A 27,801-nucleotide genomic window follows, 5' to 3' on the forward strand; every position below is an offset into this window, starting at 1 on the left:
GTTTTTGGCAAATAACCTGTCCGGCCTAAGACCCTGCATTGACAGTGGACTAAAAGAGCCCGACAATCAGTGACACTGGGATAAAATGCAGTTTTTCCTCTCTTTTTTTATACAAGCACCAAGAATGTAAGTGGACTACTTTTTCGTTTTTAACTTTAACTTCAATTAATGTTAATAATATTTGCTTCAATCACTGAATGAAGCCTGCCTATATTAGGGACAAGAGTCGGGACCTTTAATTGCTCGCACAAGTCTTGTTCAGCACTCACTCAGCGCATTGCGCACAGAGAGAGGGGAGGGGGGCTAGCGAGAGGTCTCCGGTCTTAAAAGTGTTACAGTATAGACCATTAGGTCATTTACTTGTTTTGTAATGTGTATGTTTTAGCCATGTTAAATCTGAACTATAAATACATATACAAGTAGTTATGTCTCCTTGTATCAGTTTGTCCACCTGATATTGACATAATGCGCAAATATAGATATTCGAATGGTTCGAACCTCTGGGATTTTTTTAGAGCGAATATTCGAACGTCATTTTGGAGCAATTTTGACAGCCCTAATGCACGCACACACACAAACAAACAAACAGTACTGTATATCAAGTTAAAAGTATCAAATCAGTGGTTGCAGTGTTGAGCGTCCTTTAGCAGACTTTTCAGTTTGGTTTTGAAGCTGCAGAGAGATTCACTGTTCATAATGTCCTCTGGTAAGGTGTTCCACTGAGTTGTGGCTTTCACAGAAAAAGCTGACTGCTCAAAGGCAGTACGGCGAAAGGGCACATTGCAATTTCTGAATGAAGATATTCTCGTGGATTTAATGGAGTCCACTGAGCGAAAGTTGATAAACTGACGCAGCGGAGGCGGGGCCAAGCCATTTCAAATCTTATACACAAGACACAAATTTGAACACAATTTAAAATTCTCAAAGCTCAAAAGATGACGTTTCTCTAGTATCCTACAGTGGTGATATTGCATTGGTTTTTTTGTCCAGTATTTTTAAGGTTTGTTTGTGGGAAAGGATCATAGCATGCATAAAAGTCTTGGCTGCATCCACTGAAAGACAGCTTCTTATGTGTCTTAAGTTTGTCAAATTATATTTGATGGTTTTTATCATTTTCCTAACATGTTTCTTCATATTAAGGTTTGAATCTAGGACTACGCCAAGATATTTAAACTCACTAACTATTTCAATTTCATCCTTGAAATTGCAGAAAGTAGTGCAGAGGTGCTTTTTGCAGAAACTGCAGCGACCTGTTCGGCTGCTGCAGAGACTCTGAATGAAGACGATGGAGCTACAGACTTCACTGACGCAGGAGAAACACTCTTCCAGTCACAGCACTTAGCGAGCGGAGAGTAACGCTTAAGGCATGGAAGTTATGATTCTTCCAGGAAGTAGTCGCGTGCAGGAGGAGCTCAATACAGAGCGTGAGCGACCATTAGTCTCAGCACTCACTGGAGAAGATGATGAAAGTAAAGTTTACCAGAGGATGAATCAGCACAACAATGAGTCTTCTGCAGCTCAAACTTCTCACTTTAACTAAATAAGATGACACTGATTCTATTTAACTGAGGTGTCCTTGGATTGTTTTGTTGAAGTTTTAGTTGTTATACAAGGTTCCATTTAAAGAGTAATACGTGACGTATGTGTCTTTATACTTTATATACGTTTATACAAAGTTATTAAGATTTGTTGATCCTGAGGTTGACCTTGTCTGTGTTTTTGTTGTGGGGTAAATGTTTTTGGTCCTTCTGCCTTGTTTTCCTTTGTCATGACAATCATCAGATGTAAACGATGAGAAATCATCACAGAACTAAAATATTTCCGATGCATCTTGGATTTATATGAGATGCTACATATAAAACCAATCCACTGAAAGTAGTCTGGTTTATTCCCCCTCTGCCTGTTGACACTGTGGTAAAAAACCTTAGTGTATTCTCAGGCTCGTAGTGAGAGTGGGGAAGTAATGACAGCTAGTGTGGCACAGATGTGAGAGCAGCCTGAGGAGCTACTGGACCCCAACCATCTCTGAGAGGGAACAGTGGAGCAACATCCTGACCTGCAAAGTAACTTTAACTATCAGCATTAGTGGTAATAACCCAAGTGAATTATGAATACGCCCTGAAAGGAAGCTGATTACTGACCCTGGAATTCAAATAAATGAATCATCTTTTAATCAATAGAACCATCTTTAAATTCATATCTAGTTTCACTCATGTATAGTGAATAGATGGTTATGCAAATTAGAATGCCTCAAGGTGAGACAGACCTTGATGTGAAGCACCTTCTCCTTCTGATTATCTCTTTCTTTTCTGTTTGTATTAAACAAATAGAGCTAAATAAATGCCATGATATTCACTTTGCTGGTGTAAATCCACCTTCCCATCATGTATTGGTATTAAAGGTTGCACACGTGTCCCTCAGCCAGCCGCTGTGGTGGCAGTGAGAGGGTCCAGACCGTTAGCTCCTGAGAGAAACAGTTTACACAGCACTTATGAGAAGCACAGAACCACGACAGCACAGCTTCTGTCATTTCTCTTATGTTTGTTTGTGCGCTGACAATTCAAAGGCATCACAACTTGTGTTTTTTTTTTGTTGTTGTATTTATGTAGACGTGTTGAATAAAGACATCAAGTATTTCTGGATTCCTTCCATTCCTGGCAGAGCGTCCAGAGAAAAACACTCCTGGCTGCTGTCATCACTTCATGAGTCTCAGACAATCATTCCTGTTTGTTTAACGCGCCTTTGTCTTTCCTCTGTCTCTTTTTTTTTATCCCCTCTTCTGTCTCTTCTGTGTCTCTGAGAACTCAAGGAAACTGCCTGAGCTGTCTTACAGCGGCAGCGATATTAAGTTTTAAATCTCCTCTGAGGTTGTGATTTCAGGACTTTTACTTTCCTGGATTATTCCTCTCCAGTCAGTACAGTTTATGCCGCTCATAAGACATCAGTCCTGGTTTTTATGATGTCTCATTATCACTCTGTCAGATGTGATAAAGATCTTTTGTGTGTGGGGCAAACTTTTTGTAGTAAATGAGAAGGATTCTGTTTCTTCAGAGAGCACAACTTCAGCAACCTAAATGGATCCAAACACACGTTCAACCATGCCCAGGGTGTTTTTACAGTAACTGGAATCCATTAAAAAGCACTTATTTTAAAGCATATGCTGAAAACATGAGAGTATCAAAGGTAGCTTAGAGTCTGCACGTTATGCAACTGCAGCAGAACGGAAAACAATGAGCCTCCTGCTGTGGCGGTGCAGCTTGAGTGACGGAGAGACTGCAGGAAAATACTGGAAATAAGGCTGGGATTATGCACGGGGGAAACTGCTGCGGCACGGACACGTGTGGATGTAAAACAACCCAGGAAGAGACGCAGATGAAGCATTGAACATGCAAAGTTGGATTCTGAGGAATATGGAGGATAAAAGCTCATTTGAAAGGGAAATTGACTGCAGCTCTTCATGTGTGTTTTGGATGTTTCCTCTGGAGATACCTGAGCTTCAAACAGTCACGGGTAAATGAAGATCAGGACTCTTATGATGTGTGGAGCTCTTTATGTAGATCTTAAAATGAGACTCTAATAATCTTTATCAGAGAGCAGGGATAGAAGCTACATTTTCTGTGTCGTTAAGCTTTTATTATTATTTGTGTTCATGAGACTCTCCGTGTAATATTCTCTCAATCAAAAAAAGAGCGTGATAATTTGGTCGGAAAAACATCAATACTGCCGTTAATCATACGCCTTTTTACGAGCGGTGATAAAAGCTGAAAAGATTTTGTCAGCAGCCATTAAATCTGGTTAATGAACAGTCCTCATTGAGCAAACAAGGTCCGACATTATTATTCACACCTTTAAATCAAGGGAGGCGGGGAACCAGGAGAGCTGTGAGGGTTCATGTTAGGCTGTGATTAAATATGGTTTTAGTTTTTGAGAAACTGCTGATTATTTTCTGTCAAAAAAAATTTAATTATTTTTTTATAAAAATGATTAAAAAAAAAATGTTACAAAAAATGTTAGAATTTTTTTTTTTAATATTAAAAAAAGTGCTTTAAAAATGTAAAAAGAAAATTGTCAAATTAAAAAAAAAATGTTAAAAAATGATCAACCTAGTTCCATGGTGAAACAATCAGGAAAGCCGTGAGGGTTCATGTTAGGCTGTGATGAAATATGGTTTGAATTTTTGATAAATCTGCTGATTATTTTCTGGCTAAAAATGTAAAAAAAAAAAAAAAAAAAAAAAAAAAAGCTAAATACATTTTTTTTTTTATATATAAAAAAAATGTTAAAAAAGTTAAATTTCAAAATAACCAATTATAAATAAAAGGTTAAAAATGTAAAAAATAAATAAAATGAACTGTTAAAAAAATGTTAAATTTAAAAAAAATGTTAACATTTTTTTACAAAAATATTATTAAAAAAATCAACAATGTTTAAAATTTTTCTTTTTAAAATGTTAAAAAAAAGTGCTTTAAAAATGTAAAGAGAAAATTGTGAAATAAAAAAAAGAAAATGTTAAAAAATGATCAACCTAGCTCCATGGTGAAACAATAAGGAAAGCCGTGAGGGTTCATGTTAGGCTGTGATGAAATATGGTTTGAGTTTTTGATAAATCTGCTGATTAGCTTCTGACTAAAAATGTAAAAAAAAAAAAAAAAAAAGTTCAAAACAATTTTAATGTAAAAAAATAAATAATTAACTGTTCAAAATTGTTAACATTTAAAAATAACCAATTATAAATAAAAGGTTAAAAAATGTAAGTAAAAAAAAAAAGTTAAATTTTTTTTTAATGTAAACAAAATGTAAAAAAAAAATTGGAATGTAAAAAAATATATATATTTTTTAAATGTTAAAAAATGTTAACAATTAAAAAAACAACAATGATAAATAAAAGGTTAAAAAATATAAAAAAATAATCCACCTAGTTCTGTGTTGTCCAAGAGGATGTTTCAAATGTCTTATTTTGTAGTGAAGCTCCCAAAGATATATCATTTTAAAGATATGAAACACAGAAACTCAAAAAACCCTGAATATGACGGACTGGAAACATCATTTTCTACCATTTTATGCGAGACACTGAAAAAAATGCAACAGTTATCACAAGGGTTTGTCATTTATCTGCTGATGAACTCATCATAGACCTTTATGGAGTCCCTGAGCTCCCTTGTCTCGTAGATAAAAAAACCAAGGAAGTACCACCACTGTAAAATCATTACGAAATATAACTTAATGACCCTTGACAGTTTTTTTTGTTATGTAGATATGTGTCTGATGTATAAATTAATTAATGATCAGGCCCCACCACCACTTAAACAATGTGTGTTACTCTGCAGGAACAATCTTAGGGAGACCAGGGCATCAGCAAGAGGAGACTGTTCAGCTAAACGTAGGAAGACTGCATTTGGACAGTCTGCATTTTCAGTCAGAGCAGCAGGAAAATTGAACTCAATCCCGACTCACATTAGAGACTGTACAAGCCTCAGTGTTTTTAAAAGTAAACTGAAATTATGGCTCAAGGAAAAACAATCATGTGATCATCTGAATGCATCAAATCAGAGACAATGAAATGTAATTTTAAATGTGGTGTTATTAGTGATGGACTGTGTTGAGTAGTCTATGTATTGTTTTAAATGCTAGTATGTTTTTTTCGTTAGTATTGTACATTTGTTAACATCTTCCTGCCCAGGGACCACAGATGAAAATTAGCTTATAGCTAACTCTGGCTTGACAGTTTTTGTTTTGCATGGCCCCTGTCAAATAAACTAATAAATAAAAAAATAAAAATAAATAGATTCCTCTGGATCTCTGCCGTAGACGGCCTGCTTCTGTGGACGTCCCAGACTCCAGCTGCTACAACTACTACTATCTGTCTCACTACTATCATCTCCCTCTCTCCCTCTCTCCAACTCGGTCTCAGCAGATGTTTGTCTAACATGAGTCTGGTCCTGCTGGAGGTTTCTGCCTGTTACTGGAAGTTTGTCCTTGCCACTGTAACTTGCTAAATGCTGCAAAGTGCTCTGCTCATGGTGGATTAAGATGAGATCAGAGTCCTGTCTGTAAGATGGGACTGGATCTTATCCTGTCTTGATGTTGGGTCTTTGTCCATTATAGAACATGGAGTACGGTCTAGACCTGCTCTGTCTGTAAAACCGTTTTGAGATAACCAAATTTAAAACTCCGTACTGTACCTTTAAGATTCAGACACACACCTCAACATGAAGCCGAAACCGACACAGACCAAATGAAGAAAGAAAAGGACCCGCCTGATACCAGACACAAAAAGAGAACCATCGATTTCCATTAGGACATCTAGCAGCATTTGAGTATGTTTCTGTGTGTGTGTGTGTGTGTGTGTGTGTGTGTGTGTGTGTGTGTGTGTGTGTGTGTGTGTGTGTGTGTGTGTGTGTGTGTGTGTGTGTTCGTACTAAGAAGTAGACTTGTGTATGGATCCATTAGATGTGTTTTTGGCTCTTTGCCTCTGGGTTTTATTGATAACATTGTGGAAGAGGAATCAAGAGTCAATATGCTCATTTCCTGTCCTCACACACACACACACACACACACACGCAAACACACGCACACACACAAACACACACATTTGTGACTCCCATGGTCACAGGCGATATGTTTTTGTGCAAATGACTCATTTTGAAGATCCGTGCAGGAGTCAGAGAGACGGTGGACTCGTGCTAAACTCTGCTCACACATGAACTGTGTTGTGATGTTTTACTGGCAGAGCTCTTTAGAGGCATAATTGCTTCCTATAATGTAATCATCCAGATTCCAGAAATCACATTATGTTTACATTAAGTCATTAAGGATACATTAGCTATATGAAATATTAAATGACAAGTTGTTTCCAGCTTCCTTTGTCTCTAACATGTCTTCATTAGACTGATCACAGTGTGTTTGTTACGCCTTATTAGTGCCTAATGTTTGCTTTCTATAGGCTGATATTTCCCTCTGCTTTCTTCACTTTTTAAAGATGTTATTGCAGCTTTTGTATGATCTTTATGTCAATAATTCAGAATAGATAAGCAGATGGCTAACAGCAGCAACATTAAGGCCTTATTCCAATCAATTTCCAATCCCACATGAGAGCACCCATCTGTTTCTGAAGCGCTGTTTTGAAGCTGATCGTCAGCGGGTGTCATATTGGAAATGCTGAACTCAACCTAACTTCTGTAGAGCTAGTGTGAGGTAAAGAGGCTGGCCTTTAGCCTTTTGGCTAACAGCTACAGGGTGCTAATCTGTCAATCAAATCAGCCATGCCCTTATTTGGGCAAAACTTGTAAGTTTAATATCTTCAAAATAACAAGTTATAAATAGATTCACCCCCCATACAGTGTGTAATGAGAGAGAAATGAGCTATTCAGACCTAAATTTTTTTTTTAACCAGGCTGTAAATATGTTTATTTCTGCTGCAAAGCTCATCCTTTTGAATGGGTGTGTATGTGGTTTCCTGTGTTTCTGCAGCCAGCCTCTAGTGGACACTCAGGGAACTGCAGGGTTTTTTTTAAGTTGTGTTTTTTGGGCGTTTTTTTGTCTTTATGACAGAACAACTGAAGGGAGACAGGAAGCATGGGCAGTAGAGAGTGGGGGAAGACATACTGGACATGGTCACAGCTGGGAATCGAACCGGCGACCACTGCGATGAGGACTGTAGCCTCTGTATGTGGGGCGCTTAGACCGCTAGGCCACTAGCGGCCTGAAGTGAACCCTTCCACATAGACAGGAGTTTGCCGCTTGGTGCATACATACACACACACACACACACACACATGCTTCTTCAACATCTATCTATCCATCAAATAGAAGTGTACATAGTGTGTATGTGTCTGTAATATTTGCCATATTTTATTTTATTCTATTTTATCTTATTCTGTTCTATTTTACCTTTATCATTACTTTTATTATTGTTATCATATTTTTAACTATGTTAGTACATTGTTGTGTACATAAGGAGCAAGCCGCAATCTTGCACCGCCATGTTTCTACCGTAGCACAGAACAGACAAACTACACGCTTTTGTATGTGGTGAGCGGCTGCAGAAAATGCACCAGTTTGAAGATGAAGAGGAAGAGACTGGTTGTTGTGCACAAAATATTTTGTATTGATGGATGTTTTTGACAAATGGAGGATCATACTAAGCATGCATCACCGGAGCTTCTTGTCTTTGAAGGCCACCATCGCTTCCCCATCAGGAGGGATGAGCAAGGGAGCGTTTAGACATCAGTAAATCTTCCCATTTTAACACACTGTACCTTTAAAGGTGACATATCATGCAAAATGGACTTTTTAATGGTTCTCTACCTGAAATATGTGTCCCTGTCTACAAACCCCCCGAGAATGAAAAAAATCCATTCTGCCCCTGTTCTGATTTCTCCACCTTTCTGTAAATGTGTGTGAAACGAGCCGTTTCAGACTTCAGTGTTTTTGTTACGTAACAACAATATCCGGTCTGTCACGGAGTCAGAGCTCGGAGCTTGTTCAGCCCATAGACTGTATAAAATAATACTGGATCCCTCCTCCGTTTTTCATTACCTGCACACATGTGTGCTAACAAGGAGCTTAGGAGGGAGGCATGCTAGTTGTAGACTGTCTTAATAAACACAAAGGTCGGTTTTACTCCCCACGTCTGCAGATTTGAAGATCTAGTGGATGATTTTTATTTATCATGGATAAATGCTAGCGCTAGTTAGCTACATGCTGTAGCTGTGTACCAAGACAAACGTCTACATACTGACAAATAAAACAACAAGAAACACAGAATCTGTGACCAATCCTTCAGAAAGGTCCCGCTGTCTTTCTGGCAAAGGTCGGTTTTACTCCCCACGTCTGCAGATTTGAAGATCTAGTGGATGATTTTTATTTGTCATGGATAAGTGCTAGCGCTAATTAGCATAGCCACATAGCTACATGTGCATAGCTGTAGCTGTAGCCGTGTACCAAGACACACGTGGACATACTGACAAATAAAACAACAAGAAACACTAAATCTGTGACCAATCCTTCAGAAAGGTCCTGCTACAGGCGCCTCTCCGTCAGGATCAGATTCAGAGGGTTGAAGTAACGTGATCTCTGAGCAGCCGTGTATATTCAGCCAACATGTAAACATTAGATCAACGTGCTGGAGAGCCGAGGCCACATCCACTTCCTGAGGGGGCGTGGTCAGAGAGAAAACAGAGTGTTCTGAGGAGGACTGAAGAAGAGGACTTTTCAGGCATGCCAAAATCTGATTTCAAAGTGTTTTTTTGAGCATAAACTTTAAAGACATGTTTTGGGGACCTCTTAGACCAATATATATTGATGGAAAAAGCGTGATATGTCACCTTTAAGGAAGTTATCTCCTCCATCTGATCACGTCTCTGTGTAAAGTTGATTTTATTCCTCTCTCTTACTTTCAATCATGCACATAACGACTTCAAGATGTTCACCTGAACCCCAGCCAGTAAAAGTCCAAATAAAAAAGGTAAAAACGACTTGAAGGTTTGTTCCAAAGAAGAGGAGGAGAAAAAAAAGGCTGAATCTTGAAACCAATCTAATTACACATTTTTATGCTTTTCATCAGCATAAAATTACAGTTTTATGGTTCTGGGGAGTCTTGTTTACAAGCATCAGATGTCCTTGGCAAGGAGCTGCAGAGAAGTTTTTGGTGTTTAATTAGAAGATAACTAATTCTGTTTCTCTGCAGGATGGAGAGAGCAGCACCTATCATATCCACCTTGATTTACCTCTGAACTCTGACATGCACACGTGACTAAATGTGCACACTTAGGTCATATAAGTCTGTTGAAGTCTGCTCTTAATTCAACAGATTCACACGGTGCATTCAGGTGCAGGTGAATCAAGCACACGATTTTGGATTCTGTCTGCTAAACAGCATCAATTTTACCCTCATTTGAAGTGAAAACCTGACCCAGATAACAAACTATGAATAACACCGAGTTGAACTCTTGCTATCTTTCCTCATTGAAGCGACGAGCTGCTAAATTATGCTGCTAAATTATACCTCCAGGTTAGAAGCAGTGTTCTTATTTGTTGTTGTTCATATTTCTTTAATTACATCGTGACTGGGCCTTAGGTACGTTGAACTCTTTACTCTGAAGCGATTTGCTCGATCGTATTAAATTCCCATTTAACAGAGAAGATGTTAATGAAGGTGACATGAAGGGAGAGGGGCTGGTTTAATCAGTGTTACAAGCTTAAATTAAAGCAGGGGTTCCCAAACTTTTCAGCCCACAACCCCCAAAATGTAGGTGCCAAAGACTCGTGACCCCCACTGTCCCTCAAAGTGATTTAATGTGGCTTCATTTAGCTGGTCTGCAGAAAATGACCCTACCTATATGAGCATGTGTCTGTGTTTCCTGTGCCGTTATGAATTAACCTGCTGCTACTGATGCTTTTGATGATTAACTGTTCACTAACCCTAAACTTAGGAGTCATCCTGCAAAAAGAAAGGCAGAAAACTCATTACGCATTAGTTTTCTTTATCGCAACAAATCCTCCTTCACACACTCTGCTAAACAGCTTCTGGTTCAGATGACAGTCCTCCCTATTCTTGATTACGGTGACATAGGGTGCATCTCAAAGCTCTAAACTGCAGTCTCCTCGCTCCTCCCTCCTCGGTCGAACCGGAAGTACTTACTGACGCGCCATTTTAACTTGCGTCCCAAAGCTCTAAACGCTGCTGGAGGAGAGAGGAGCGAGGAGCGAGGAGACTGATCCGAGGAGGGATAATCGAGGAAACACGAGAGCAGACTTTGCGGAATTCTTTTCTCTGACAGACACGCCCCCTTATCGAATATCACTCACCGATTGGACGCTGCAGCGGCTCGGACTTAACCGAAACTTAACATCAGCTGAGTTTAATAACAGAGAAAAGATGGACCTTAAAACAGTCATTAAGGGTGCCCTGAAACAGATCATAAACATTCTAAACAGTCTGTGTGTGATGAGCTGAGATTGAAAAGTGTTTGATGTGAATTTTAAAAACAAAATACTGATCGCAAAATCATAAATTCAATATAACAGAGGATGGATTATGTTATATCTAATTGTTTTTGTCAGATTCACTGTCTAATGAAATAGAGTAATAGAGTCTAACATCATTGATAGAATATATGATCAGTTATTCCTCCTGTTAGTTTCCCCATTTGTTCTCATTTTCTTCATGAAGGGAAGTCTGACAGTAAAGTTTGTCTGTTATTAAAAACACTTGTTATATTTCCTGTCAGGTTAATAAAGTTTCATACGAGGCTGATCATTAATGGGCACAGGGTTTGAAAAGAGTTGCATGGTTTCTATTTTCCCTTAAAGTAATAAATAATTTAATAATGAGGCATTTTACCGGTGAATCGATCCGCGATGCTTTAGGACAGAATAAACAGAGAGCTGATTCTCTTCATGTGCAGGTGTGTGTTAAACATGTAAACACAGAGACAGAGCTCTGTTACTGTTTATATTGATCAGAGTTATTACAGTGAACATGTGTGCAGACACAAACAGCTGTTAAAGCCGTCATCACAAACCGACGTCGCTTCACGTGACACTCCGGAGGAGAGGACGTCTCATTTCTCTAAATACAAATCTCCTCTCTCCTCTCTCCTCTGGTTTCATTTCCTCGCATCTCTGGTGGGCGGGACTAAGACGCGAGGAAGAGGCGCGAGGAAGAGACGCGAGGAAGAGACGCGAGGAAGAGACGCGAGGATGGACGTTTAGAGCTTTGAGATGCACCCATAGTCTACAGGTCCGCTTCCAACACTCTCCTTCACAAACTGGATGTCATTTACCACGCTGCTATCCGTTTTGTCACTGGAGCCCCATTCACCACTCACCACTGTCACCTGTACTCTCAGCTGAACTGGCCTTCACTCCACTCTCTCAGACAAACACACTGGTTTCTATTCATTTACAAATCCCTCACTGGTAAAACCCCGTTATATCTACAGTCACTAATCAAACTTCACAGCACAAACTGTAGCCTGCGCTCAAGTAGCCTTATCAAACTCATCCCACCCAACAATCCCCAAAGCCCGGACCTCCTTTGGTCGCACCTCCTTCCAGTTTTTCACTGCAAATGACTGGAATCACCTTCAACAATCCCTAAAGCTGACCTCTCTCATTCCACTCGCCACTAAAAACTAATACACCCCATAACTCAACATCACTGCACTTGCTTTTAAATTGCTTTTAAGTTGTTCACTGCTGTCATATTTTTGTATTGTATTGTTAAAGCTCCTGTGAGGAGTTTTTGAGTGGTCATGAAATGGACTGAAACGAACAGTGATGCCTCTTTATGACGTAGAAAAGCAAACAAGATTGTTAGAAAAGGTATTGATGATTTCTGTTTTGTTATTTTAAAGCCTGAAATCACTGTGAGGGGGTAGGTGTCAGATGAGGTGATGGACAGCATGTCACGAAAAACCCTTTTTCTGCAGTAAATATTCTTAATGAGTGAAATAGTTGACTGTTAGTTGAAAGCAGGAGGAGATAACATAATTTACACATGTACAGGACAAAATAAGCAAGATCACTTAGTCCACAGGGGGGCGCCAAAGTCAACACAAACAGAAAGTTCCTCACAGGAGCTTTAACCAGGGATCAGTGGACGTCATTGAGATGTCTATGAATATCTTGGAATAACTGAACACCATGTTGACACTGATTGGACATTTTGTGCACACACTCCTGCAGCTTGTGTTATTGTTTTGGTGACAGAGTTAGTTTATCATCACACACACACACACACACACTTCTTCCTTACCACATTGAAGTCGAGGTTCTTCTCCACCCAGTCGGTAGCAGCATCAAAGTCCTCATACATCTCCATGATGTAGAGGGTATCCAGAGCATCAACTATCGTCGCTCCCTTTATACTCCCTGCAACACAAAACACACAGAAGTTAGAAAACGGTGTTAAATTTGGCTCTTTTCTCCAAACTCTTGTCAGCGTGTGTTTTTTTTGCATTTCATCTGCCTGCTTTAGAAAATGAGAAACGCTGAGGAGGAAGCTGGTTATAAAAAAACTTTCCCAAACGAAGAACTCCCGTAAAGTTCATTCAAATGTTAGAAGCTTGTTAGTCAGAGTTCCTTTTCCTTTTGTCAGTATAAATGGCAACAGGTGTTAGCATCAGTCTGGCTGCAAAAAGCACTGATTAAACAGCACAAGTTAAAAGTTATGTTTGGAGGTTGAATAAATTATTTTGTTCGACAGATGGTGGGAAGCAGCGATTATGGGCGCTGATGAAACGTCGGGAGGATTGCTCATCTCTGGTGATTAGCCTCATAGCAGGAGGGAAGACACACAGAGACACACCACAAAGCATCATTTCAGGGCTGTCATTACCGAATCCCCCTTTAATGCTACCCCAACACCTTAGTCTGTGTTTCTGCCAGGAAGCTCAATAAATCATTAAGCATGCAGCCCCTGAGCCCTCAGCAAAGCTTTTAGTCCTAACATACTTCTTACAAACACGGGACCAAGTCGGTCTGAGCTATCTGACCACTTAGAGGTGAGACAGACGGTGAAAAGAAAAGAAATAGAAGACGGAGAGATCAAGAAGAGGGAGCGGGAATGAAAACATTAATACATCAGAGTAGGCAGACGAGCAGAGATAAGGGCAGGGAGTAATGGTAGAAGGGAAAACGCTGAAATAATAATAAGGAGAGGAAAGCGCTGCCGTTCAGGAGAGAGATGATGCAGCTACGAAGTCAGGATACAGTCTGCTGCTGTGTTACCGTGTAAACCTGTGGGTTTGTCCCTATGTAGGATGTGGGTGGATGCATAGGCAGCTAAAAGCTTTCCATTAGACACCATGCTGAATCATCAGCTGGAGGTGCAGCGGGGCGACTGTTGTCCGTCAGAACTCTCATTGTGCTCTCTCTCTCTCCCTCTCTCTCTCTCCACTCACTCTCTCACTCCCTCTCCACTCTCCCTCACTCTCTCTCTCTCTCTCCACTCTCTCTCTCTCTCTATCTACACCCTCTCTCTCTCTCTCTCTTTCTCTTCACCCTCTCTCCACTCTCTCTCTCTCTTCCTCTCTCTCTCTCTATCTACACCCTCTCTCTCCACCCTCTCTCTCTCTGTGTCTGTAAAATATTAGTATGTCTTTACAGTAACCACCATGGGATGAAAACTCAGTCGACTACAGTGAAGAGGATACAGAATCTTACCAGGTACAGGTGCTCATACACTGTCATGTACTATAATGGAGCACAAAGAGAGGGCAGTAACAGAATAATAAAAATTAGTAATTAAAAAAATAACTAAAATATGTCTTATGTTAATTCCATTCAACTTAATCCAGCTAGCATTGTTGTGAAACTCTGCTGTGTGAGACCAAGAAGCTGGCGTGCTTCATTACAGCACGCTTAAATCCGAGGCTGCTCTGAACGCAACTCTAAGGACACAGTGCGTGATTCACAACGTAAATATTGGGAGTGCCAGCAAGATCGAAACACGCCCGGTTGCATGCCGCTAGCGACGGAGAGGCATGTCTGTATAGAGAACGGCAGCTGCAGCTAGCAACGAGGTTGCTAATGCTAATGTAACAGACATAGACTGTAAATAAAAATGGACAGCGTTGCTCCGCCTCTTCCCGTTGTACAGTTCTGAAGCCAAAAAATCGCGCTCCTGAGCGCCGCCATTGTGCAGCCAGAGCCTGTGAAGCCACTGTAACGAGCTCAGACCTACAACGTAGCGTCACATGACGCCGTTGAAATTTCCCTCTACGGTGGCTGTGAATCAAAGGAAACCAGGAAGTAAAACCCCGTTTTTTAAACTCTAATAACTAACGAAAAAGAGAGTTTTCAGGAAAAAGAGGCCTTGAACACAAAACAGTCAAATACTAACTACATATCACCACAGCATACGGATGGGAGAAACATTCGTACGACGTGTATTTATTTTTTAAGTTTGACTGCTCCCCCAATCAAATGAATGGGGGAGACGGATTTTTTTGACCTATACTGCAGCCAGCCACCAGGGGGCAGACACGCTGCTGAAAGCTTCACCACCAGCCGAGCGAGATGCACCCCTGGTATCAGACAGTCCTGTGTTTGGTTTCTGTGTTCGCCTTTTTGAACCAAATGTCCCTGCAGAGTTACCGTAGGCTGCATAGAGCACATGTTTTTTCTGTAATGTGTCTGACGGTGCTCATGTGAGTTCTACAATAGCATTTAAATCATGTCTTGAGTTCTACATCAATGTCCCATTTATTATTTTCTCATTATGTACACACGGGTAAGCAAACTCACAATGCTCAATTACACTTAGCTGCAAATTGTGTTCAGTGACTGCGGACGTAAATTAACGGATGATATGCCGATCAATTAAAAAACGCTCAGATTGGCTCCGATCCGATAGTTGAGATCGGGATCGGGACATCATTAGTTCATTCTGCGCCCTGCACAGGTGGTGAGGGCGCTAGTCTTTAAGTTGGTACAAAAAAATAAAGGAAACAAACCAAAACTGAGGTTAAGTTCAAACTTCATAGGTGAAAGTAGAATATCTAGATCCTATTCATACATATATCATATCTACAACCACTGTGCACATCATTAATTGGGAGTCTCTCTCCTTATGTCTGCAGGAGGGGCGGGGGACTATTTCAATAATCGGCGAATAGTTAGGGACTATCGGGTGGTGTTTTTGCTGAAACCAGAAGGTAGTTAGCCTGGCTAAGCATATGACTAGATGCTGGGGAAGACACAGCTAGCCTTGCTCTTTCTTGAGCTTGTGACAAATGTAAACTAAGCTTGCTTTGGTGTGCAAACCTTTGCAGTTCTTTCATATAGAGCACTGTGTGGAATCAGATCATTTGATAAGCTGCTTCTGGCGGCTCCTCATTGATGCTAAGGAGAAAGGGTGACCGTGTTGGGATAGCTTTAATAATTGGTGGTTATTGTCGTACTTCGAAATTAAACTGACTTGCTAAGTGTTTTAATGGAGTCAGCATTTTCCATTTTGGACACTGCCATCTTTGGGCTTCAGAAACCACAATCCTACACCATGTTTGATTGTATCCCATGCATATCATCTCAAATGGACCTCACATTCATCTCGTTAGGGAGGCTACACATCAAGAGCTTATACACATTACTGATGATCCAGAATTAAGAGTTTGTGTTGAAGCTTAAAGCGAGAGATGATGTCACTGGAGGTGTCAGCAGATTCGTTTTTATCCCTCTCACATTCTTCCCCTCCACTGAAACCTCCTGAGCGACAAAGAGAGGACAAGACACTCTCCTCCCGTCCATTGTCTTGTCACTGTGCTTCCTTTCTCCTCGCTGCTCTTCCTGTATGTCTGCACGAGTGTGTGTGCGTGTGGATGTGTGTGAGGGTGCAGATGGTCAAAGAGTGAGCAGAATACTAATATAGAATAACAATGCGAAGAAAAGGAAAGGTATTTCACAAGTTTTATAACACACAGGCCCCTTTTTTTTGCTGGGTTATGATTGGGTTCTTTATCTCGTCTATCATGCATTCAGACAAACTCTCAATGCTGAGTTTTATTGTCCCAAAATCACTCAGATACCAAACACAGAGATAAGTAGTATGGGAGGTAGAGTCTTCAGTTTTTCAGGCACCTCTCCTTTGGAATCATCTACCAGCCAGGGTCTGGGAGGTAGACACCCTCCCTACTTTTAAGAGTAGGCTTCAAACTTTCCTTTTTGATGAAGCTTATAGTTAGAGCTGGATCAGGCTTGGACCAGCTCTTAGTTATGCTGCTATAGGCTTAGACTGACACACTGGGATCCTATCTCACCACTCTGACTGTAACTTCCTGTCCCATTAAAGTTACTAACCATAGACCTTTCTGGAGTCCCTGAGCTCCCTTGTCCCATAGGTTCCTCTGGACCAATGCTACACCTACTTCTATCTGTCTCACCACTATCACCTCTCTCTCTCTCTTCATCTCCATCTATCCCTCTCTCCAACTTGGTCTCAGAAGATGTGTGTCTAACATGAGTCTGGTCCTGCTGGAGGTTTCTGCCTGTTAAAGGAAGTTTGTCCTTGCCACTGTAACTTGCGAAATGCTGCAAAGTGCTCTGCTCATGGTGGATTAAGATGAGATCAGACTGAGTCCTGTCTGTAAGATGGGACTGGATCTGATCCTGTCTTGATGTTGGGTCTCTGTTAATAATAGAAAACAACAGGCAGGATTCCACTGAGGTTCCTTGCGGTTGTGCGAGAGAGAAAACTCCAATGATCTTGGAGGTGATGTGTGTCTGCCACGGAGGCGATGTGTCTCTGTTTGCGACTGGGAGCAGCTGGCTCAGCAGAGGGCAGCGGGCTCTGATGCCTCTGTAAAACATGAGTGGTAGCCCAGGAGGAGACGGTCTGCGCCCGCTCCTTTAAAAGACAGAGCAGCAGGGGGAGGACAGGTCTTGTGATATTTGCTCTGCATGGTGGGTTTGTCACAGCGGGGAGGATCCTTACATTTGTGAAAGTTCCTTCAAGAAAACTTGATGTATTGTGTCCTTGACTCTCGGTGCTCACTTGAAAGGAAACACTCCCAGTTTCTTGTTTCCTGTTGTTGCAACCAGTGTGAGCACACCAGGGGAATATGTGGACTTTAATCTTTGCAGCCGGTGTCTGTGGGAGTCTTTCTGTCATTATGTATTTTAAAGCTGCAACTTTGAGTGAATTTCTGGGGCTTTTTTTACACTTATTTGTTTAAAAAAAGGGTTCATGAAGGGTCCCTCCATGCCCTTTACTTCCTAACTAAACTGCGGCTTGACTCATTTGCAAACTACTTTGCCTACAACGCTGACGCTGGTGGCAGAAACACTAACAAAACAAGCCGCACCAAGGCTGGGAGTTCAGGAAAGAGGGAAGAACACAAACAGGCAGACTGGTACAATACAAGGATTGATTGTACATTTGGATGCTTATTTGCAGGTATTTGCATGATGGATGAGAGAGGGATGAAAGGGGAACTTGGGAGCAGGTTGTAGCAGCCTGTTTTACAAAGCTGTGTTAAGCTAAGTCATGTTGGTCACTGTCACACCCACAGACTGTATAAATAATGGACGTAGTATCCGTGATGTCACTCATCTGTTTTGAAGCCAGGCGGCGGCAGCCATATTGGAAATGCTGAACTCAACCAGGTATAGTGTGACGTAAAGAGGCGGGGTTTGAGCCTCCTAGACAACAGCTACAGTGTCCCCGCCTGTCAGTCAAGTCAGTCATGTCCTTATTTGGGCAAATACTCGTAATCTAAATATCTTCTGTTCTGTCGCGTTAGAAAAAAATTCATCCCCCATACAGTGTGTGCCGATAGAGAAATGAGCTATTCAGATCTAAACTGTTTTTTGAACCAGGCTGTAAACATGTTTATTTCTGCTGCAAAGATCGTCTTCTTTGAATGGGTGTGTATGTGGTTACTGGTGTTTCTGCAGCCAGCCTCTAGTGGACGCTCGATGAACTGCAGTTTATAACACTTCCACATGGGCTTCATATTTTAAAGGTGACATATCATGCAAAATGGACTTTTTAATGGTTCTCTACCTGAAATATGTGTCCCTGTCTACAAACCCCCCGAGAATGAAAAAAATCCATTCTGCCCCTGTTCTGATTTCTCCACCTTTCTGTAAATGTGTGTGAAACGAGCCGTTTCAGACTTCCGTGTTATTGTTACGTAACAACAATATCCGGTCTGTCACGGAGTCAGAGCTCGGAGCTTGTTCAGCCCATAGACTGTATAAAATACAACTCAACCCCTCCTCCGTTTTTCATTACCTGCACAAATGTGTGCTAACAAGGAGCTTAGGAGGGAGGCATGCTAGTTGTAGGCTGTCTTAATAAACACAAAGGTTGGTTTTACTCCCCACGTCTGCAGATTTGAAGATCTAGTGGATGATTTTTATTTACCATGGATAAGTGCTAGCGCTAGTTAGCATAGCTACATAGCTACATGTCGTAGCTGTAGCTGTGTACCAAGACACACGTCGACATACTGACAAATAAAACAACAAGAAACACAGAATCTGTGACCAATCCTTCAGAAAGGTCCTGCTGCCTTTCTGGCAGAGGTCGGTTTTACTCCCCACATCTGCAGATTTGAAGATCTAGTGGATGATTTTTATTTATCATGGATAAGTGCTAGCGCTTGTTAGCATAGCCACATAGCTACATGCTCGTAGCTGTGTACCAAGACACACGTCGACATACTGATAAATAAAACATCAAGAAACACTAAATCTGATAGACAGACAGACAGACAGACAGACAGACAGACAGACAGACAGACAGACAGATAGATAGATAGATAGATAGATAGATAGATAGATAGATAGATAGATAGATAGATAGATAGATAGATAGATAGATAGATAGATAGATAGATAGATAGATAGATGGATAGATTTTTTTATCTCTTCTATTTTAAGTAGTTTTTATTTACAGCACTTTGTGTTACAATGTCATTGTATGAAAATCGCTTTATAAATAAAGTGTTATTGAACAGGCATTCAAAATAACCTCACAGAACTGATCCATCCTCTCACTGATGGTCTTGTTTACTTTTGTAGCTCATAAAGAGACATGAAAATTAATTTCAGTCTGTTTCATAACCAGCTAAAAAAAACGCTTACTGTAGCTTTAAATTTAAATGTGGATGTCTGTTATTTGTCTACTTTCAAGCATTGTTTTTTTCTGAGCAACATGAAACTTGATATCTGTATCAGAACAGAGCTGCTGGTGTTTCTGAGCGTGTTTAAAAGATGGGATGGACTCTTTGAGGGGAAAATACAGCTGCAGGTTGTTATGATGCTTGCCATGTTTTGTTCAGTAGAACATGAGAAAGTGAGAAATGGCCTCGTGGATGAAAAATGGAAGTGCTGATGCCCTCAGAAGACAAGAATCATTACCGTTGTGTTCCCAGACAGAGAATAAGGATGGATGGAAGAGGGGCGGCGGAAAGAATGGGAGACTCAAGGTCCAAAAGTCGTTAACCAACAGTATCACTTCCTCTCTGCCCGCGTGCCTCCAAACACAATCCATCCTGATGTTCCTCTTCCTACACTTACCATCTAACGAGGTATCCATCAATCTCTCTTCTTCCTTCAGCTCTCTGTACTTCTATCTTTCCTCTCTCCTAGGGTTGTTTACAGCATCCTGCATCCCTCCATCCTCATTCACTCTGCCCTTTTTTTTTCTCTTCCGTTTGCAGACAATGAGTGAGGAGGAGAGGGATGCATGAATTTTAAAAGGCGGCAAAACATGCAGGAAACATTCATCACCTACACTGGAAGATGTCTGTACCCTCACACACTGAAACACACACCCTGCCTGTCACATCCTATATGACGTCAGCAGGTAGAAGTTGTTATTCTGCTGCAGTTTGATGCAGAAAAGTCAAGTATGAGCTGCTGAACGACTCTATTAGTGCACGTCAATAACACCGCTAGCTTCCTTCCTGTTCGTTCCAGAGCATGTGTGTGTGCATGTGTGTGTGCGCGCGTGTGTGTGTGTGTGATGCACTGTTCGGTGCTTCAGAGCAAAATAACCTTCACTTTGGTGCAATCAGGCGGCAAAGACAGAGCTGTAATCTGTGCTGCTGTCACGTGGGAGTGTGCATGAGTGATTGAGAGTGATTGACAAATGGGATGTTGATTCTTCTCTCTCTCTCTCTCTCTCTCTCTCTCTCTCTCTCTCTCTCTCTCTCTCTCTCACACACACACACACACAGGTACTGATTGGATTGACGGGGGTCAAACATCAGCATGATCTCTTCTCATGTAGACGTCACAGATTAATATACGTCTCTACAGGATCCAGGAGCAGTATCTTGGACACCATTGTGATTGAGTGTTCATGGTGTTCTCTGAAGATAACAGAGATGAAACAGTGAGTCATTATTGATCTCTTATTCTGTTCCCTAACTGTGTTTAAAATCTGCCACATGTTTTAAAAGTCTGTCATTCTTTAAACTTATACCTCTTGTTTTCACAGACCTTTAAAGGGGTATTTCAGTATTTTGAAGAGGGGTTGTACGAGTTACACGTCACCAGGAAGTGTGCTAGCTACAATCCAGAAACTGTCTGGAGAAACAGACACACAAAGCTAGGCTGCAGTTTTCTGCAGACGGGGCTGAGTCCGCCACTTAATGTAGCTAATTTGAGAGACTCCAACCTGAGCACTCATCTCGTGTTTAAATATACACTTTGCTTTGCCATCAGCAAACTTAATTGTTTCTGTAGACGCAAGACGTGATCTTCCACCTTGTTTTCATGGTCAAACTTGAGAGTAAACATCCACAGTGTGGGGTTTAACACTGGCTCTGAGGGAGATCAGCATCATGCAGTTTAAATAAGACATTTCAAGAGGAAGGACTGCTAGCAACATTTTATATTTCAACAATAGAAACGAGGAATTACAAAGAAGTTTTTCAAAAATGTATACAAGGCTAAGTCTTGCCTGTGATATTTGAGTAGATGTAATCCTGTCTTGATGTTGGGTCTTTGTTAATAATAGAACATAGAGTACGGTCTAGACCTGCTCTGTTTGGAAAGAGTCTTCAGATAATTTTTGGTGTGATTTGGCGCTGAATAAATAAAGATTGATGGATTGAAAAAATACTTGGATCAGAATCAATTATTATACAAACAGTGCAAGTAAAAGTGGGAAAAAAAAGGGAGAAAATAAAGTAAATAGTGGGAACAATTAAGAAAAACAAAAATAATACATCAAAATAATACATAATAAAATTAAACAATTACGAAATATGAATAAAGATAATAATTATAATAATAATAAAATAATAATAGTCATTATAATGATATAATAATAATATTTTAAAAATAATAGTTATGATAATAATAATAATAATAATAATAATAAGAACAATAATAATAATAATAATAAAAAAATAGTAATAATAATAATAATAGTAAATAATTATGAAATAATAATAATAATAATAATGATAAAATAATAATAGTAATAATAATATTAGTGAATAATTATAAAATAACAAAAATAATAAAAGTTAATAGTTGTGAAATATTAATAACAATAATAATAATCAGTAAAATGATAAAATAATATGTTAAAATAATAGTTATAATAATATGAATAATAATAATGATGATAATAATAAAATTCATAATAATACAATTAATAATAATAATGTATTTTGTAAAGCGCTTTTCAGAAACTCAAGGACACTAAACAGTAGCTAAAATAAAATATATAACAGTAAAAAACAAACAAAAATCACAAATTTAAAGTAAATAATAACGTTTACAATCAGCTTAAGGATTTGAAAGCTGAAGAAAAGAAGCAGGCTTTCACTCGTGTTTGGAATGACTTTACTGAGCTCTGATGTTTGAGGGGGCCGTTTGCTCCACACACAGGGGCCCTCATCATGATGGGCAGTAAGGGACAAAGAGGTCAAACATGTCTTAAGATGTATACTACGCCCACAGAGAGCCAGTGGAGGAGATGTGCTCATGATTTCAGATTAAGATTCACGTATGCCTTCAGCATGCTTATAACAAGAACTCCATGTTTCCCCTCCGCTCAAGTGTTATGTTTCAAATCACTCAGGTTATATAATATCTACATATGTGGGTTGAGTTTCTTTGCTTTGGTAACATGAAGCACATATCAGTAAATGTCATGTGGATTACATCATGTTTTTTTCACTGTGAAACACAAAGCGTGACCTCCACAGTCGACTGTTCCCTCCAGCTGTGGGTCACACTGAGCTCCTCCACGTCTTCCTTTCACTGTTATTCAAAGCTTCCAGCGCTGTACAATACAACCTGTGCTCAGAGCCGTGGATTATGTCACAGCAGCCATGTGAGGCGACGCTGCTGCTGCTGCTGCTGCTGCTGCGCTCCCACAATAAAGTCAGCCCCGCAACTGTAGGTCACATGAATTTGTGAGTCACCGTGGTGCCTGTTACCCTGCAGCTTCCTGCTCCCCTCTGTCAGGCGGCATCAGCATTAACTCCCATCCAGACACAAGTGTTAAATGTGCGTGACTGATGAGTTTATACATGTTAGTCTTATTGTGAACATCTTTTCTTCTTCTTGTAACACAAGGGACCAGTTTTAGTTCCACTTCCTTCTGGTTTAACGTGGTACAGTACCCAAACTCTGTCAGCTTCAGAGCTTTCAGATCCTTTCCTCACAATGCTTTTAGTCTATTTAGCCTCCTCTCAAAAGTACTGACAATGACCAAAACACGGTGATGTAATTGTACACACTGTTGCATAGTGGATAACCACAACAACTGACACCCTGTAGCTGTTAGCAAAGAGGCTAAAGGCCCGCCTCTTAACCTTACACTAGCCTGACAGACGTTAGCTTGAGTTCAGCATTTCCAATATGGCACCCGCCAACGATTGGCTTCAGAAACTGATGGGTGATGTCACGGATACACGGAGTGTTTTCTAATACAGTATATTTAATTCATTACAGGAAACATGTCCTTATATCAACGCAGACAGACACATTCATTTACCAAGATACATTTGGTACTGTGTTATATAAGGGTTGTTTCTTAAAGGGATAGTACGTTTTTTTCCTTCCTGCAGGTGGAGGAACTAGACTGTGTTGTATCTGCTAACATAAATAAGTTTTTTGATGGCAAAGCACTGAAAGGGAGCACATTTTTTGGATAGTTTCTTAAAATGTTCAAAATTGGGGAACTGGTGGTGTAAGCGCCCCACGTATGGAGGCTACAGTCCTCGTCGCAGAGGTCGCGGGTTCAACTCCCGGCTGGTTGACCGTTTGCTGCATGTCTTTTCCCCACTCTCTACTCCCCTTGTTCAGCTGTCCTGTCATTAAAGGCCAAAATACCCCAGAACACAACTTAAAACTCTAAATTACATGGCAGAGTTGATCCCATCTGCAGGCCTAGCTTAAATGTTAGCTCTCTGGTCGGTTCATCGACAAAGAAGCCGCACTGACCGACACCTCCTGTGGGTAATACTCTTACTATTCACAAAAACAAAAACGCACTACGCCTTTAAACTTTAAGGAAGTCGGCGTTGACCTTTAATTTCACCACACACCCAAAGTCCCGCTCTGCTGTTTCTTTGACATTTCAGCCATCCTCATTCAGAACCTCTTCATCACTTTTTATCCTTCGTGACTCATTTCATCCGGTCATAATCACAACATCCAGAACAGGTTACTGCCTATAGATCAGGGGTGTCAAACGTGCGGCCCGCGGGCCAAAACCGGCCCGCCAGAGGTTCAAATCCGGCCCGCGGAACGACTTTGCAAAGTGAAAAAATGACAGAGAAGACATAAACTGCAATTTTTCAATAAAAGTAACTAATACTTCAAATGTGTCCTCTGGGGGTCGATTCATAAAGACTTTTTAGGGCACTATAAGATGATCCACTAACTACTAACACTAGTACTACACCCCTGCATACAACACTGTCCAGCAAGCTAACTGTTCATGATGGAGCTGAGGGGTCCAAAATAATCAACTTTACCTTGTTCATTATTATAACCTATCTGTTCTTTTGCAGTAAACAGTACACTGTGTGTGTCAGGTGAATGGGTAACCTGTGTGTTTGGTGTGTTCACAGCAGGTTTCAGGGCTTAAAGAGTTAAATATTCGGCCCCACTATGAGACTCATCATTGAAAAAGAAAGATAGTTCATTAAATGAGAACATTTTCAGAATGTACTTGTCGTTATTTATAGGTTATTATGTTCTGATTTTACTGGTCCGGCCCACTTCAGATCAACTCGGGCTGTATGTGGCCCCTGAACTGAAATGAGTTTGACACCCCTGCTATAGATGTAAGGGGTTTGTAATGATGACAGACAGCCACAGATATGTTGTGAAAGGCCTTTATCCTAATATCACGGTGGATTATCTGCTCTTAATTATCACATACTGAAATTAAAGAAAGGACGACACCAAAGAAATTACATAGTAGGATTTTAATAATTCAAATTGGACACACTTCATCCTTCCTCACAGCCTGGTAGTAAAAGAGGTATTTATAAAGCAACTGGTTTGATTTAAGCCGCCTTCAACCTTTGTTGAATGTCACTCTCTACGTGTCCTATCTCCCTTCTTTTATATCCGATATAAATAAATAAAAACACGGCTGTAAACATAACCTCTTTCTCGGCTTTACTGGTGGAGATAAATTAACACTGACACCACTACACGCTGACTCAGCAGCTGCAGCCTTCGACAGAGTGACAGCAGTCAAAGTGTCACTGATATTAAAAGAACTGAAGGCTCCTCTCATCGGATGAAAACTCAGTCTTTAAAGAAAAAGTAAAGTTTCTCTTCAGCTTGATGCTTTTCACATTCTGGAAATATCCTCCAGGCTGAACGAGGGGTCGTGAAGTGTCTGCTATGGTAATGTTAACCCAATGCAAAGTCCAGGTTTAATCCTTAATCCTGCAGTTTGATCCCGATCTCGACAACCCCCCCCCACCCCCCGGCCCAGCTGGTGATCTCATTGAGCCTCAAACACAGCCTGGCTGTTGAGTCGACACTGTATGCTGTGCGGAGGGAAAGTGATGGCTAAGCCTTAAGCTAATTGTGTTATCGCAGGCAGAAAGCGTTACACATTCCCAAAGTGTATTAACCTCTTGGCTCCTGCTGCCAGATACTCAAGCATCAACACTTTTTTGTGAAGGTTACAGTGAAAGGCATTATCACGCTGCCTTGCCGTGAGCGTGCTCAACATCTAAGTACAGAAAGGAAATAAAGACGGGTTCAGAAGCCAATCTGGGATAAAAATAAACCAAACATCAGATACAGTATGGAGGGTGGAACTCGTGCTCGAATGAGAAGGATGAATGCTCTGTGAAGAAACCATAGAGTGTATCATAAATGGACGTAGTATCCGTGACTTCATCTGTTTCTAAAGCTCTGTTTTGAAGCCGATCGTCGGTGGGAGCAATATTGGAAATGCTGAACTCAACTCAACACAACGTCTGTTGAGCTAGTGTGAGGTAAAGAGGCGGGGCCTTTAGCCTCGTCGCTAACAGCTACAGTGTTCCCGCCTGTCAATCAAGTCAGCTGTGCCTCTCATTATGGAAAACTTGTGATCCAATATCTTTGAAAAAGGTCTACCCTGTACTGTACAGTGTGTGCTGATCAAGAAATGTCCTAATCAGACTAAACAATTTGTTTGTACCAGGCTGTAAACATGTTTACTTTTGCTGTAAAGATGAAAATTATTTGGGGCACCGTTGGCCTAGAGGTCTAAGCGCTGGTCCTCATTGCAGAGGTCCCAGGTTCGACTCCCAAACTCGACCATTTCCCGCATGTCTTGCCCCTCTCTCTACTCCCCACATTTCTTGTCTCTCTCCAGCTGTCCTATCCAATAAAGATGGAAATGCCTCCCAAAAAGAGTTGGTGGTTTGGGTATCTGATAAGGATGCTTCCTTGGTGCCTCCCTTTGCAGATTGCCCAGGCACATCCAGCTGGGAGGAGACCCCATAGCAGACCATGAACATGCTGGAGGGATTATATATCCCATCTGGCCTGGGAACACCTCAGAAACCCCTGTGTGGAGCTTGAAAGCATTGCTTGGGTGAGGGACGTTTGGCCATGACTCAGTCTCAGATAATCAATCCATCAATCTTTATTTATAAAGTGCCAAATCACAACAAATTCTATCTCAAGACTCTTTCCAAACAGAGCAGGTCTAGACCGTACTCTATGTTCTATTATCAACAAAGACCCAACATCAAGACAGGATAAGATCCAGTCCCATCTTGCAGACAGGACTCAGTCTGATCTCATCTTAATCCACCATGAGCAGAGCACTTTGCAGCATTTAGCAAGTTACAGTGGCAAGGACAAACTTCCTTTAACAGGCAGAAACCTCCAGCAGGACCAGACTCATGTTAGACACACATCTGGAGAGAGGGTTAGAGGAGGTGAAGAGAGAGAGAGAGATGGCAGTGATGAGACCGATAGTAGTAGGTGTTGCCGCTGGAGTCTGGCACGTCCTTTAACAGGCAGAAACCTCCAGCTGGACCAGACTCACGTTAGACACACATCTGCTGAGACCGTGTTATATAGACAGTTATCTAAATGAGATGAAACAGGTGCATTAAGAAGGGAAGTAATGGCTTGATCTGGACGGGTTCCTTTAAGAGGCAGAAACCATGAGTAGGACCAGACTCATGTTAGACACACATCTGCTTAGACCGTGTTAGGGAAGATAACGGATGGATGGATGGATGCATTACAGGGTTTGATCAGGAAGCTGATGATTTTTTCTTTGAGAGTTTAGCTCTGAGTATTTTCTTACTGCAGAAACTTTTCAGGGACGAGGCCGACTTTCTAGGAGTGTGTATGAAGGTGTGTGTGAGTGTGTGGATGCAACAGGAAGAAGAGGCGGAGCTGCTGCGGTGTGTTTTTCAAGGCCTTAAGGGGGAGAATGGGGAGGGGGTTCAAAGCCGTGGTGAGGAGGCTTGCGTGTGAGAGGGAGAGTGTGTGATTAATTAATGTGGATGCAGACTCAAGGTTCTATAACAAAAGACCCAGGAGATGAGACACAGAGCTGGAAGGTGTGTGTGTGTGCGTGTGCGTGTGTGCGTGTGTGTGTGTGTGTGTGTGTGTGTGTGTGTGTGTGTGTGTGTGTGTGTGCTCATGTGATGGATTCCCCCATTTCGGCTGCAGCAGTGCTCCCTCGTCTGTGTCCCACCCACCTCTGTGCACAGAGAGATTTACATCATTGTCAGACATGACCAAATACAACCTCACTCCCTCCTCTCTCTCTCCTCACTCTCTCCTCTCTCTCTCCCTCTCTCTCTCGCTCCCTTCTCTCTCTCTCTCTCGCCGCTCTCTCTCTCTCTC

The 27,801-nt window shown here is 41.0% G+C and overlaps 1 protein-coding gene across 1 annotated transcript in view; it reads right to left on the reverse strand.

Moving 5' to 3' along the window:
* The window catches only part of man1a1 (mannosidase, alpha, class 1A, member 1), a 140,489-nt gene extending 127,526 nt beyond the window's left edge, over positions 1–12,963 (reverse strand). The window contains exon 1 of the mRNA XM_034698890.1: positions 12,761–12,963. Within this exon, the coding sequence (XP_034554781.1) occupies positions 12,761–12,826 (66 nt within the window). The 5' untranslated portion in view covers positions 12,827–12,963. The remainder of the gene's footprint in view (positions 1–12,760) is intronic.
* Positions 12,964–27,801: the final 14,838 nt, after the last annotated feature.

The sequence above is a fragment of the Notolabrus celidotus genome, chromosome 13 (assembly GCF_009762535.1).
Source record: "Notolabrus celidotus isolate fNotCel1 chromosome 13, fNotCel1.pri, whole genome shotgun sequence".
In the NCBI taxonomy this organism is placed as follows: Eukaryota; Metazoa; Chordata; class Actinopteri; order Labriformes; family Labridae; genus Notolabrus; species Notolabrus celidotus.